This window comes from Morone saxatilis, unplaced genomic scaffold (genome assembly GCF_004916995.1).
Source record: "Morone saxatilis isolate NCDOM2014 unplaced genomic scaffold, NCSU_SB_2.0 Contig20, whole genome shotgun sequence".
Lineage (NCBI taxonomy): Eukaryota > Metazoa > Chordata > Actinopteri > Moronidae > Morone > Morone saxatilis.
The window spans coordinates 3,469,852-3,486,056 of NW_023339763.1; the positions used below are offsets into that span (position 1 = coordinate 3,469,852).

The following is a 16,205-nucleotide window of genomic DNA, read 5'->3' on the forward strand; positions in this document are numbered from 1 at the left end:
TGATGAAACAACCACAGGCTGTGTGTGTGTGTGTAAGTGTCCCGTCCATGTTGCCTCCCCGTGTGTGTGTAGCTGTGTGCTGTGTGACATGAATATCCACTGATAAAACAATGACTGAGAAGAGGTGAATGTGAAACCAAACCTGCAATGTGAATGTTACAGGACACCACCAGAAGGAATTAACACACGCACACCCACACAAGTAAGTACAAAAACAGTCTGTTGCGCTTTATTCTTGTCTGTGCACACTACCTGTATATTTTAGGAAACGTATCCATGCGGATCACAACGAAGTACAAGATTGAGGTATACACAAAATATAACTACATATTCCTAAGGGAAACATGCGTTATTTTGATACAGATTTGATCGTTACATAAGTCAGTTAAGGTAAATATCTTGTTTTGTTTGTGTAAGGGAACTCACTATGGCGAGCTCCACACCTTACTAAGAATTCAGTTTATCTTTTTCCAAGGCTTTCAACCACAATCACAACTTGCCATTCAATCAGATTTGTCAGGTCCCGCCATTAAACAGTTTTAGAAGACTTATCAACACTGCGTGTCGTCCTTAATTATTAAAAGCAATAACCAAGGACTGAGTTTTGACATCAAAAAATTGTTTGTACGACTCAAGAGTCATGCTCACTAGCTTTAACAAGGAGCATATCAACACATATTATCACTTAGCAAACCTTCACTTGAGAACCAACACGTGCACATCCCGGAGTCACTACTACTCTGTCTTTTTGTAAAGAAAAATAGCAAAAGTAGGGTATGCAGTAATAAGAATTTTTGCTGGTGTTTAGATTGGAGAGTATTACTCTACACTTATGATAATTATTGACCAAAATCACTAATTACACCAAACACGTCAATAATAACCATCATAGGGACAATGAGCTATACTTTTACTTGTGATACTTTAAGAGCATTTTGTTGGTAATACTGTATGGAGTATTTTCCAAGAGAAGGAATTTAAAAATTGAGTGTCTTTGACGACACTTGTAGCTTTCTGAAGAGCCGCTGTGAAGCTCAGCGTGGTCGGCTCTGGCCACTGCCACTTTGGAAGTCCTGATTCCGGCCGACTACTGGCTAATGCAAACACAAGGTGGGCTGAATGAAGCCTGGTTACTGAGAACAGCTGACTTTGAAAGCATCCACCTGTCACTCAAAGCGACCACGGCTTTAATTATGCATCAATTTAAGCCTTAATCTAATTTGAACAGGAGATTTATTTAAAAATTCCCCCCACTTACAGATGTCATGGACGAAGCTATAGACACTGAATGTGTTTTATGTACCAGGCTGTAAAACATGTTTATTCCTGCTGTAAAGTTGAGAACTTTAACATGGGGTCTTGTGGAGATTGATCACTTCTGGAGCCGGCCCCCAAGAGTCCGTTTGAGGAACTGTTATTGTTACTACCGCTTTGTGTATCACCTGCAGTAGATGGCGGTCGGCGCGACCCCAGTTCAGGGGAAGCAAACAGGAGTACCGGCACGGAAGCTAACCAATGTGGACATGTGGACGTGGGCGGCAACAAAACATGTTAGTCATCTGAAAGAAAGAAATAAATATCAGCTATATTTAGAATCTTTTCACCACGAAACTGAAGCTTTAGATCTATTTATGGTCTCTCCAAAGCCACGAGACTACATCACTTCACACTTCCGTCAGAAAGGACGGTGTGACAAAGTAAAGCAGTGAAATACTCTCTCCCTCTATAGCATACACATAAACTGATACGGATGGGTTTCATTTATATTTTGTTTTACTTATTAAACATTGTATTTATTGGTAATTATGTGGTTTCTATGTGTAGTTTCAGTTTCACTATGTGAAGAACTTTGGTCTCTATGTTTGTGTGAAAGGTGTCGTATAAATAATGTTGAGTTGCATTGAGGTAATACACTAACTATGGATAAATACCTCATACAACCACACTTCAACAAACCTTAACTATCTCTTTAAGTAGAGGATTTCTTCCACCACCACATATTGCAAGTGTATTTATACATTAACTCCAACCTACCAGAAAACGAAAACCACTTTATATACGTGCTACCCAAACCTGTGAAAACGATACTAAAATGTTCATGTTCTTAACAGTTAAGCAACTAAACGAAACCAGTAGTTAAGAGACAAGAAAAGACTGAGAATCTCAATATGAAATTAACCAGATTTTCGATTTCTTATTAAAAATATTTTACTTTGTGAACTAGAATCTTTAAAAACAAGCCCAAAAATAGTCTGTAGATCGTGGTACCGCCAAAATAAAAGGTGATTTTCTTCCTGCTGCTTTAAATGTACACAGTACAGTCAACCACTGTCATAGGTTCAGTGCCTTGCTCAAGAGCAGTTACCACTAAAAGGAGGAGAAAGTTTTACTCATTCACTTTCCCAGCTTGTCGAGACATTCAGACAGTCGTACAGTCATTTAAAACTAAACTGACCTTACTCATAAATGCAGAGTTGTTTGTTTACAGTACGGCGAGCCAGAGAGAAGCCACATGACAAATCAGACTCACTCCCACAGTCCTGAAAAGGATGTGTGATTTTTCAACACCCACCCACACGTATTTGATGGGCGGACAGATCTTTCCAAAGCCATCAATAACTTCTGCTGATGTTTTTTTTTTTGTTTCTCTCTGGGTGGAGAGATATGGAGCATCAACACATTTCTCTCTTTTTTATCCATAAAAGGTTGCTTTAGAAAAAAATAAAATAAAATAATAAACATATGGAGAACTCAGTGTGCTTTGAACTTTAAGCTTTGTGGTGAAGCACATTAAAATGCCTCAAATTCCAAATAGAGATTGGTGTGTGAGAACATCCAAGAAAGAAAAACGTCCAACTTTAGGATTAATAGAGGGTAGTTTTAGAGGAGGAGGAGGGTGGGGGGCTATGTGTCTTCTTGAAGTGGAGCATAAAACTGGACTTCCCAACCCCCTTATAAGGCATTTCCCTGAGAACAGTGGGAGGGGGGAAGAGGGCTAAGCGATGCAGGATATTCTCACAGGATGTGATGGCTGGTCAGCAGCCGGAGCCGTGAAATGTGAAGGGAAGAGTCAGCTGAGAGAAGCTCTTCGGCTTGTGGTGTTTGCTCGGTTACTATCGATCTGTGAGTGGGTGGGTGTGTGCGCTGAGGATGTGAAATCAACATGGTCAGGAGGCACTGCGAAAATTAGTCATCAGCTGAAAGTGAGGTAAATGTTCTCCAAAAAAGCATGTTGTTCTTGCATGTTGTTTGGTTTTTGGAAGCCTTGGACTAGACTGTGAGAGGAGATGTGTGTGTGACTGTGTGTGTGCATGGTTACTAATTGCAGTGGTGGAATAAGTACTCAGATCTTTAAAGTACCAATACAACAATGTAAAAATAACTCCTTTACAAGAAAAGGTCCTGCATTCACAGTAAACGTACACAAGTCTTACCAGTTGTTAGTTTGTAGAAAAGATTTTACATGAAAAACATATGATAAAAGGACATATTTAAGATAAAATCTCTATGTTCAGATTGTGTTTTTACTACTTTTACTCAAGTAAAGGGTCTAAATACTTTTGTGCATTATTATTATTATTAAATCTGCCTGAAAGGAAATTTGATATAAAAATATAATTAAACAAGATGTAAAACCAGCAGTTAAAAGGCAGGAAGAGGATGAAATGCTGTATGATCGATGTGAAATGATGCAAAGAATTTTGATAACATAATAAAAATATTTCACTTTCTTAAGTAGAGTCTTTAAATATAGTCTGTAGACTATGATACTGCCAAAACAAAAGTATTCCTGGTCCTCCCGCTTCAAATTTACAGCTCCAATAAAAAGAGGGGTAAGAAGGTATGTATTGCCAAACTGCTGCAGGCTTAAGCGCAGTATGCAAAGAGTAGCTATTTATTACGCTATTAGTATCAGCATGTGGTACTTAGGAGTTGGTTAGTGTCTGGATGCATGAAGCAGTGATTGCTTACTGTTTGTAGCCAGCTCCAGGTGGGCTATTTTGAATACTTTATTAGTTAGTTGAGATTATTTGTTCCGCAACTTGGGCCTTCAGTTCGCCCCGCTGTCAGGAACCGAGTGTCACCATGGTCGTGGAGGATAAACAAAACAAAGTTCGCTCACACTAGTAGTTTCATGAACTTCGATTTGGGGTCGAACAATGCATTGAACAGAATTGTCTTGGCGGGATGGCTGATGCAGAAACCTTGAACTTGAGGACCACTTGAAGCGTGCTTGTTTGTAGGAAACAAAATGTGAGACTCACTGGTTTGGAAGAGTAATGTAGAGTAAGGGTAGATCACATGAAGGCACTAAGCGAAACTCGCAGTTCGGGAGCCTGCTCCACGTGGTTGTAGGATTGACTCCTGTTTCCTTCTCAGTTTCTGGGCTGAAGCGTGTGCCGCTCGACTTTCCTCTGGTCACGTGCTTTTTTGTAGGAAAAAAGGTTGGAAACTACTGGTTTAAGATAATTAGATAATAGATAATAAGATAATAAACAGTCGAGCCTGTCAGTGTGTAGAATTGACTCTTTTCCTCTCAGTTTCTGGTGAATCAGTCTTGACTTCTCATGCAGTCATTTGATTTGTGTATGAACCTGAAAATGTTACGTGCATCATTTCACATGTTCTGGAAAATGTCCTTTTTCCCAGTAAAGAACTTTAATGACTATTATTTGAAACACTGCTGTGTATAGCAGTTGGTATCATCATCATCAGTTCTCTCTGTTATTTCTTGTAATCTTTGTAGGTGTTATGCTATCTGATAAAAGCATAAAATGGCCAGAATTAATAATAATAATTATAAGAAGAAACACAAAACAAAAGGTCCCTGACCAGAGCGACATTCATGGTTGGTGCTTTAAACCCTGAGGCCACTAGTTCCCAAAGTGGGTACCACTGCACCGTGGGGAACCTTAAAGACGGGCCGAAGGTGCCATAAAACTTTCCCTTTCCCACCCCACATCGAAACAGAAGAATCTAAAATCAATAATTAAATTAAAATTCCAGTTAAATGTGTAGTTATTGGCAGCTATGATTGGTAACGACATCTCATTGGTTGGCAGTTGTCATAGTAACACAGGCTTCATGGTGCACAGGTTTGCTCAGTCAAAACAAGGAATGGACATGAAAAATAAAACCTTTAAAGTGTTTTAGTATAAAATCCTCTCTTTGTGTTACTTGTAGGAAAGTGTCTGGTGAGAAAGTCTATAACTTTGGAGGATAGTTTGTCTCAAGACTCATGTTACCTTCAGGCTGAGAATGCATTTTTTTAAACAATAAAAGGATTCATATGTGGATTTTGTTCCACTGGAGGCATGTTGGGAAGGGATCACTTCAGGTCCAGCATGGAGGAGGAATGCTACAGCAACCGTTAACTGTCAGTATTATCCAAAAAGTTGAAAATACCCTGCACACAGCAGTGCTTCTCTTCTGTGTGCCAGCTTGTTTTTGATTTGTACCTTATGATATGATATAATTTTGTCCAATCAGCGCAACTTTTCGCAAATTTGACCAATCGTCATAGTTTTCTGTGAGTTTCACCAATCAGAGCAGTCCCCTGTGCAAAAAGTTGAGCCATACGTCACCAAACTACTAGCAGGTTTATTCTCAGTGGAACAATTTAATAAAATTTTTTTATTTACTATACAAAAAACTAAATATATCGCAACTAGTATTGCAATTTTAACTTTGTCTCGCAAGTTAATTGCAAACAAAATGCTATTTTAGGCCGTAACAATCCCACAACTAGCCTGTGTAATATTTGAAAATATATGAAATAACCAGTTTTGCACTGAAATACAAGATTTCCTGCTAATCAGCACCTGGTTGTAAACCCGATGCCAAATAAGCATAGAGCGATTCGATGTGAACATGTGAAACGTGGAATTTGCTCCTTTGTGTTTTGTTTTTAATGTAATAAAACATGTCTGTATTATATTAGATAAACTTGTTTTAACTTTCAAATCCCATCTTTTTGTGACTAAATGTGATGTAAACTGCCACACACATCAGATGTTATACACACAAAGGCTTATGGTCAGAGTTTTTAGTATTGTAAGCAGTTGCAGCAGAAATAACAAAGAAAGACTTTTAATGATGAGACTTTCTCGAAAGCATGCCTGATGTGGTCCTCGATGGCTGACAACAGATACAAGCTGTTTGCCCTCCAGCAGTTCTCGAATAAATCAATGTGTTTGTTTATGGCCGGCTTGTAAGCAACGAGAAATGTCACTTTCAGGCTACCACAAATATGCCAAGAAGCTCAATGTACTCTGCTCTCAGAGAGAAAGCAGAGAAGGAGACAGTTTTACGAGCTGTTTTTGGATGGGTTGGGGGGGGTCTGGCCACATGGTTTCAATTATGAACTACACTTAATAACTTAAAATATTTTAATCTATTAAGGGAAAAGGGAGAGAAGATGACGAAAACCATGGGTTGGTAATAAAGGTGTGGGGGTGTATTTTCTTTAAGCTGAACCATCTTTTAAAGCTGTTTTTTGGTTTAAAAAACGTGAGCAATGCGAGAGATATCATTAGTCATTAAATAGCAGTTAATGTTTTGAGTTAATTTAAAGAGAAATAACCATTGTAAAAAGTTTTTTGTCATTAGAACAACTCACCACCATAAACCTCAGAGGACTGTGCTGCTGCCAAGAACATGCCCTAGATACACTGACTCATAAATCGACCCTCCACGTACACTTTAAACATTTGTCTGTATTGTGTCATGGTCAGGCAATTTGGCAGTATGCTGACATAATCAGACTTGTGTGTTTGTCTCTGTTCGTAGATCCAGATGGATGTGTTTTGCAGCGATCTGAGCCTCAGAAGTGCCCCAGTGAACCTTCCTCATGGCGTCCAAATGCTGGACCTTTCACGGAACCAGGTGCAAAATCTCACCCAGGAAACTCTGGCGTACCACACCGGCTTCCATCATCTGAATCTCCACTCCAACAAGATCCACTTCATCCAGCCGGGACTCTTCAAAGACATGACTGATCTTAAAGTCCTGGATCTGTCCAAGAATCATCTGAATGTTTTTGCCCTCTCCAAAATCAACATTGGGCCTCTTACAGCTGTAGAGTCGCTTGATCTTTCAAGCAATGGGCTGTACACAGGAATGTCTGATTATTTCCTGGCTGATTCTCCATCGCTGGCAAACCTTTCTCTCAGCAGCAACAGCATCACCAAAATAGCACAAGATACTTTCAGAGGATCCCAGTCCTTGACAAAAATAAGCCTCCACAATAACGTCATCTTGGAGATTGAAGACGGAGCTTTTGAGTCCTTAAATCGTCTGTCTGAACTCGATTTGTCCAAGAACTCAATCACGTGCATCACAGACTTCAACTTACGCAACTTAAAAATGTTCAATCTCAGCAAGAACAGCTTGGAGCTTTTCCAAAGCACAAGATCAAAGGATCCCCACAAACTTATTGGTCTTGATCTGAGTGAAAACAAAATGCCTTACTTTCCTCTTCTCCCCATAAACAACAAGCTTGAATACCTGGACGTTTCAAGAAACCAACTTCAGAGCATCAACGTCACAGGTAATCCTGAAAATAGGACAACAGTTTATTTTTATAACCTGAGATACCTAGACATGAGTTACAACCAACTGAAGAGCATACCAGAGTCCTTTTTTTACTGCATGGGATTACTTGAGGTCCTGAATGTGAGCAACAACTGTATCAGCTCGTTTTCTATCACTAATGTAGGTCTTCTACAGAAAGTGAAGATTATTAATCTCAGCTATAACTCGCTACAGACTCTCACATTTGGGGAACACACTCTGCAAGCACTGGAGGAGCTCTTCTTAGAAGGAAATGACCTCACAACCTTGGGCCATCAAATGTTTCAAAGACTTCCAAATATCAGACACCTGCACCTCCAGCAGAATAACCTGGAAATCTGCACCTCGGACCAAAACCACCAGAATCCTCCAGATTGTGTCTCCTTTTCTTCCATTACAAACTTGCAGTTCCTGAACCTCTCTGAAAACAATCTGAGGACTCTGCCTGCAAATGTGTTTGCCAACACCCCTTTGAAGTTACTGGACTTGTCCCAGAACCCGGGCTTAGACATGGACAAAGACTCTCTCTCTGGTCTGGAGCATTCCCTGGTTCACCTTCTCCTGAGGGAAAACAACATTTCCAGCCTAAACACAGAATTATTGTCACTGAAGAGTCTCAGACACATCGACCTGTCCACCAACCAGTTAACCGCTCTACCTATGTGGAACAAAGAGTTCTCCATTGAGTCACTAAACCTGCAGAACAACAACCTGGTCACCCTGGAGTACAACACCATAATCGCTCTGGAGCACTCGCTAAAGACTCTCTACATGGGCTACAACCCTCTGAACTGCTGCAGCAACCTCGGCTTCCTCCACATGGTCCAGCACTCGGCTGTGGTGGTTCCCGACATCGAGACTGTGACCTGCATTCACGAGGAGTATTCAGAACCCGTCAACATCGAGAAGGTGACCCAGGAAATGTGTCACAGACCACGCATCCAGAACTATATTATTGCTGTTGTACTGACGGCGTTACTTATGATCATCGTGCTGGGGCTGCTGGTTAAATGTTGCCACTCAAGGAAACGAAAACACCACCGAAGCTTTAGCGCGTAATGTGAATGGACAGCGCAGGGCCATGAAGCAGTTCATATTGGGGACTTTTAACCAGAGACAGTGGAAAAACATGAATGTAGTGTCTGTGATGTTACCCAAAGTCTTCTTAAGGGACAATTTAAGACCTTTTTTGGGGTTTATCACTTCCATCTTTGCGGGAAGAGAGGGAATAAATCCAAATTCGAGATGGGACATGCAAGAGACAACCACAATGGCTGACTGAGGTTGACACATCTCAATCAAGAAAACACGTGCCATAACATCCCCTAAATGAAGACTAATACATACATACACTTTCAAAACAGAAGAAAGAGAAGTTCGGACTTTTTAAATGGACTTTAAATGGAAGTCAGAAGTTTCTTGCATTCAGCATCTAGTAGCCATTTCAGGAACCACAACTTTAGAGCCTAATGGTTAAGCAGGAGTTTCTGCTTGGTTTCAAGCTACTTGCTAACCATCAGTTTTTTTGAATGTAAAATGGAAAAATCCACACTTAAACACTTCAACAGTTTTGACAACTTGCTCCACTAACAGACCAGACTGAAATGCAAACAATAAAATGATAAAGGAATAGAAGATTGACTTTTTAGGAAATACACTTATTCGCCTTCTTGCTGAAAGTAAGCTAAATATGAAGCTACAGGCAGCAGCCATCTTAGCTTAGCTTAGCATAAAGACTGTAAACAAGGGGAAACAGCTAGCGTAGCACTGTCCAAAGGTAACAAAATCTGCCTACCAACACCAATTAACACATTATATCTTGTTTGTTTGTCGCATGCACTAACTCAGTAACTCCAGGAAGTCACTGCACCCCGTCAAAGAAAAAGTCCGGCACCAAATAAGATATAAAAAAAATAAAACATTTAAATTAGTGTGTTTTAGAGGTATTGGTAGGCAAAATGTACTTTCTTACTTTTGAAAAGCACTAAGCTAGCTGTTTCCAGTCTTTATACTAAGCTAAGCTAACCGGCGGCTGGCTGTAGCTGGTATCTTCTCATCTAACTTTCAGCAAGAAAGCAAATATGTAGATTTAAAGGACCAGTATGTAGCATTTAGTGGTTATTTACAATGCCCCTATTGGTTTTTCCATTGAAGGTGACCCACGGCATGTAGATAGAAAAAGCTAATTATAAACAAAACAAACAAACAAAAAACATTACTCTTATATTTCAGGTGATTATACACTGATGAAAACTATGAATGTTATATTCCATCTTTGCCAATAGATCCTCCTAAATGTTACACACTGGTCTTTTCAGGTTTGAACGAGGGGTTCTCCAACGCGAAGATAAATCTGTGAGTGAGACAGAAAGATAAATCAGATTTAGTGTTGACACTGGAACAAAGTCAGATGTCTTCACTCAGTGACGTTCAGTGTAAGACTATCTGAGGGTGGAATTTTCCAGTAAGCTAAAAATAAAGAACACTACAAAAGGTCATAAAACAAAATGCTCTGTTCATGGATGATGAAGTATGATAACATGAAGTTGTTTAAGAGTCATCTGAGATGACTCTCCACTGAGTTTTTTATGAATAATCCCTTTACCCTTTATGTAGTTTGCACTTTAAATGTTCTTTTGTGTGACTTTATCTTGTTCTATGACTGTTAACACTAATGAATGAATAATGTTTTAATTATAAAAACTAAGCTGGACATTTTAAACAGTATGTTTTCTGTATTGATCCCAAGCCTGTGGTCCTCCTTATTTTGGACACAAAATCAACTAATTTGATATGAAAATGGGGAAGAAATGAAGTAAAGTGAAGAAGTGGACTAAGCACTGAAAATTAACAACTGTGATACTCTGATATTGAAGTACAATACATTTACTGTATTTTTTTTCTAAATGAAGAAATTAAATCCGGCGCTGTAATGTGGTGGGCTACACTGGGATCCACAGTTTCATACGATTTTAATGTGTTTTATCCTAAAATTATTATTATTATTATGATATTACTATTGTTATTATGTTCAAGTCAAGTTGATTTGTAACTTTTCTCATCCTGTGATGTTATTTTAATGTAATGTAAGCAATATTTTGTACCAAATTAATTTTCTACACTTAAACCCTGTGTGAGACATTATTTGTGTAATTTTAAAGTTTCTTTCCTCCTCATTTACCAGCTAACACCTTCAACTAGAGTCTAACTACAGTCACCACTTCTAAATCCCTCCACATCCTTTAGCAGTGTTCGGCGAGCTGAATTCTTTTCCCAGGATGGCGAAGGCATGACATCCCAGCTAGCAGGGAATGTTCCCACAACACTGGCTAACATTGGCTACCACGGAAAACATTTTAAGAATGTCAGGGACAAATGTTGAAATAATGTTATCACTAAACATTATTCTTCCTTTAAGAAGAATATTCAGGGTATTAAATACAAACTTCATGCTGAAAATATTAATATAAATATTAATTGAACACGTTTTTAGAACCAAACATTTCTACCTGGGATAGTGAGGAATAAGGGATAAGAATAAAGGAAGACGTCACTCAAAATGCTGAATAATGTAGATGTCTCTATGTACCTGAAATCAAGCAGTTAGTTAAGTGACAATGCGAAAATACTACTGGCTCATTTTAGTTAAATACTGTTTATATCACAAGACATTTATCCTTTCCTGGCCACTTTAAAACTATCTGTACATATTCGGAGTTTAAGGAGTTTGGCTGGTTGCCTGCAGTTAAAGACAGATTATGGTACCATTTTATTTATACAGCTGACATTTCTTGCTCTTTTCTTATGTTCAGAGCTCAAATGACCAGTCAATTAGTCAATTAGTCAAAGGAAATTAATGAAATCAAAAAATCTCTGGTTCTAGTTTCTGATTATATATTTTCCTTTTAGTGGTCTGTGATGGTGAACGTATTGACTTCAGGTGTTTTGCAGACTACATGGTCACTAATATTCAGATTAAATGATGATGGATGCACACGTACACTTATTTGTGTATCAACAGAGGATAATCTTCTCTGTTGTAGTTTCACTTTGTAATGGTGCATTTGGGTGGGAAATTTTTCAACTTACCACCACGAAATTTCTGAGCTGTTTATGAGCCGTGGTGTTTAAATCAACACATCATAAACATGGAAATCAACCAGGTTAATGCTAATCATATTAATATAACTTCCCCTTATCTGCCATAATGTGTGTATATCAGTCTAACATCATAAAACTCAAACAGGCTGACAACCTTTTTTGGCATTTAACAGTGGCTGTGGCATTAAACTGTATTTGTATTAACCTTTAATGCAATTTACTGACTTTAATAAGACAGTATAGATGTAAACTAATGCACACGAGAAATAAAACTATTCAATAAACAATAAAATACATGTAACACAATGACAAATAAAGTAGATAAGAGGTTCTCTTTCATTGTTACATTTGATCCGGCTCTTTCACCCAGAGCTGAGACTTTTAATTTGATAGTTTTGACCCCTTTTCCTGCCTTTCTGTGTTTACGTTTGGATTAAAGCTTTAAGATTGAGAAAGTTCTGTTGAGCACAGGAAGCTTTATACTAACTGTCTAATGAAAGCCTTTTTTACCGTCTGTGAGTCAGACTCTCCATCCCCCCCAGGAGAGAGTTACTGAAGCTCATTTACCATCCAGGGTGGTACAGGAAGTTGTCCGCAGGCCGTCGGCTGTTTTGCGTCAAAGGGGAGAAAGCCTCTTTGTCACTTCAGAGACGGATATGAGAGTCTTACTGAGGTTTGAGAAAAATATTCAGCTAGGTTTTGTCTAAATAATGAAGCATCTCGTTGGTTTGCACTTTAATTTCTAGCATTGCACCAACATTAACATGTCAGTGGGTGGTTTTGTTTGATTTAAATACTGCCCTGAAGCTGTTTAAACACTGTGAAGCTGTTTAAAGAAGAAGATGCTGTTTAACTTGAACTTTGAAGAAGCTCCTCCATGCTGTGAAGCACGTATTTGCTTCAATAATAAATATAGTTTTGTCTATATATTTTTGTTGGGATTACATAAATAAATACATAAACGTTATTGTCAGACTTTGACGCATGAAAAAGGTTTTTTCCAGTCACACATTTAAAAGACGCCAGCTCTTGTTTCAGTGAATCAACGATATTCTTTCTGGTTGGGGTTATAATTGAGAATTTGCTCATTTAATGGTTGCTCTGTGGAGTTTGGAGCGACAGGAAACCCCAGAAGTAATCGACATCCTTTTTATCTCAAATCTAGAGCTGTCTAGACTGTGTTTATGTGGGTGACAGTTGTGTTTACCTTAATTAACAAGTGCAGCCCTTCTGCTGCTCCCAAGTTACATAACTGATGACCTAAAGTTCTGTATCCTGTTAAATTAAATCTCCTAAATTAATCCCTTTGATCCGAGGCCGCCTGGCACCTTGGAAGATACTGGAATTTCATACTGATGTTACTGTAACACCACCTTTGCTCTAGTAAAAGTAGAAGTACTCATTCAACTTCTTTACTCGAGTGAAAGTGAAATGTACTCAGAGTATAAAAGCACTCTCCCGGTTTCTCTTCTCTCTTCCCCGGTTCAGTTCGATGAACAGTTGTGATTGGTGTGACCGGATACAGGACTTTGTCTGAACGGGAGGGGAACCGGAGCAAATAAAACATGAGCTCATCTGATTACGGGGCTAGCCAACTTTAAACCAAAAATGATTTAGTCATTTAATTTAAAGGACTTGTTGATCTGTCAGGTGGAAAGCATGACGTAAATCCTTTAAATGCTGTTCCTGCAGTCAATCTCAGACAACGCTGGTTTCTCTTAACCCTGACAACCATTTTTTCCAAACTTTAACCAGGAGGTTTTTGTACATAAACTTGACCATAGTGGTGCACTGCAAAATTAATCTTAAGAAAGTAAAACAGTCTTGTTTCTGTGAAATTTGTCTAATTCTTTTCTTGTCTAAAAAGAAAAATAAACTTATCAGCCATGTTTGGCATTAAAAAAGTCATTTGTTTCAAGAAAATATATCAAACTATGTCTTAATAAGATATTTCAGCTTTTATTGAGCTCGATTCAATCAGTTCCAACGATGGTTTGCATAATATCCCAGCAGAGGAACAAGATTATTTTCCTTATTTTAAGAGTAAGAACACTCGGTTCAGTTACACGTCTCAGTTTAAGAGAAAGTTGTCCAAAATACTTGAGAAAGCAACAAGAAAGTCTATCTTAATAACTGAGTTTCCATTTCCTGTAATAAACACAACTTGTGTACATCTTTTGATTTGTTTTTCTACGTTTAAGGCCCATTACAGTTACTAGATTTTTATCGCCGTTTTAAGAATTCTAGCCAAGCAAAACTTGTCTTACCCCACTGGCAGATTGTTTTTCTCAACACAAGAAAATCTGATTATATTTAAGAACGTTTGGCTCGTTTCTAGAAGGGCTGTTAAAGTACAAATACCTGAGTACTTGAGTAAATGTAGTCATTCCACCATTTAATCATAGATTAAATGAAACGACAAACACTTCTTCCAAGGAAATCTACTGGGCGATCAAATGAGACTACTACACTCTAACTTTATTTATTTTTCTAGCTTGGTATCGCCTCTCCAGGGCAAAGTGAAAAATAGACAGTAGTGGAAGCTTCTCTTCCTCAGGGAGAGGTGGGGTCATGATGGTTCAGCCTCTGAAGGGAAACTGTGTCCCAGTTCAGGTCTACATGTATGCAGAGTCCTACCAGCCGTCGCAGCTGTACCACCCCGCCAAACGGCATCCTTTCCTTTCAAAGACTTTTCCTGTTCTTTTGTAAAATTCCACCATGTTTTTTTCCTGTTTATGAGATGAGCGCAGATAGAATCAGTGGGGGCCTACGGGAAGTGTTTGTGGGTCCTTAATTGGAAGCAGACCTCACTCACTTTTCCTCTTTCTCTGTGAGCAGGCACTGAGTCATAAATGAATCTTTAACCTGTATTTATCATAGTTTAGTCACGCTGAGATCAAAAGAAAGTTGTTTTATATGTGACTGACCAACGCAGCAGCAGGTCAGCCACACATTCAGGAGAGAAGAAAGTGAGGAGAAAGAGATTCCTCCTGAACACCTGCCGGAAACAAAGAGAAATATGAAAAAAAAAAAGGCCGGGGAAGGGAGGTAATAAAGCCTCTGCAAATAAATCTGTTTATCACTGCTGATAGGTCCTAACTTTTACAATTTAAATATACAGATATTTGTTTTAAACCAACCTGAATGATAACATGGTTCTCTGTGGGAGTGATAAAAATCTGTGGCGTGTTGGTTAAACAGAACCCTTGAAAAGTGTAACCGGTGGGGTTCTGCGTTGTGTTAGTGATAGAGAAGATAGCGGGATCTTTTTATGGCTGATGACCTCTGTTTGAGGTAAGAACCCGCCCGCTCCAACTCCTACACAAAGAAAATAAATCTCTATAGCTTAGTTTTTAAGGGGCAGTTTGTTAAAATCAGTGAATGTAAAATAGTGGCATCGTTTAGGATAATGAATGGGCTGAAACAAATGACACCCACCTCTCCTACAGGGGAGTTGTAGCCTACAAAAGGGGAGAAGGGAGGGGACCACAGAAGAAGAAATGAACGAGGAGGGGCTCTGAACGTTAACACACATGCATTCTAGAGATGAACTATAACGAGATAGATTGTGTATTTATAACATCAGAGATTTACACATATAAAACTTTGATGATTTCAGTGTGTATCAATACCTTTTGACCATCTTTAGCTCATTTTAATACTGATATCAGTGATCATTTTGGTCACAGTAATCATGATATGACATTTTTTTATAGCGCATCATCTCTTGGATCACCAAAGTCGCTGTGATTCATCATCTGGAAACCACGAATGTTGTAATCCATCCAATAGTTAGCTGAGATATTTGGATCTGGACCAAAACGGTGGACCAGACAACCGGTCTCCACAGCCGCCCTGGGACCACTAAAAATAAAATTATATTCCATTATTTTTCCATTAGTTTATTTATTTGGTGTCTAGTTAAAACATTTTTGCGGGGGTTTTTTGTTGAAAGAAGTTGAACTTGTGACCTGAGTATTTCTTAAGTCCTGGCCTTGTTCTCAGTGTGTTTTGTGGGTTAACAGGGAGACACTGGAGACCAATACGTCAAAATCAGGACAAATAAAACCAAAACTATTTGCTACATCAGTGGTTGCCAACCTTTTTCCCCTAAAGGGATCCCTCTTCAATCATTGAATATAATATGAAATATTCATAAAATATGTCACTTAGTCAGGGGTCGTCAGTTTACTCAACAATAATAATACAGGACAACAGATAATTAACCCAAACAGGGAACTGCAGGAATGAATAATATGAGCAATTTGGATACATTTTGAGCAGATTATTTCCTGTGAGATAAGTTTTCTTGATAATTTGAGGGAAGTTTTTATACAATTACGTCAATTTTTTTGTTTTTTAAATACTTACACGTACATGAACAAACTACTTTACTATATACATATATTTTAAGTTTTCTTTTTCTCTTTTTCATTTTTTTGTCATTTTGGGGGAACAGTCCCTTCAAGATCAGTAAACAATGAGGTAAACCTTCTGAGAGTTAAATATTCACAATCCTTTTGTTTGCAAAC

At 38.5% G+C, this 16,205-nt stretch overlaps 1 protein-coding gene across 1 annotated transcript; it reads left to right on the forward strand.

The window, feature by feature from the left end:
• Positions 1-2,963: 2,963 nt before the first annotated feature.
• Positions 2,964-10,379, forward strand: lrrc32 (leucine rich repeat containing 32). The gene is given in 2 exon segments (XM_035666789.1): positions 2,964-3,227; positions 6,790-10,379. Coding segments are annotated over 2 exon segments (2,067 nt in total). The 5' UTR covers positions 2,964-3,002; the 3' UTR covers positions 8,632-10,379.
• Positions 10,380-16,205: the final 5,826 nt, after the last annotated feature.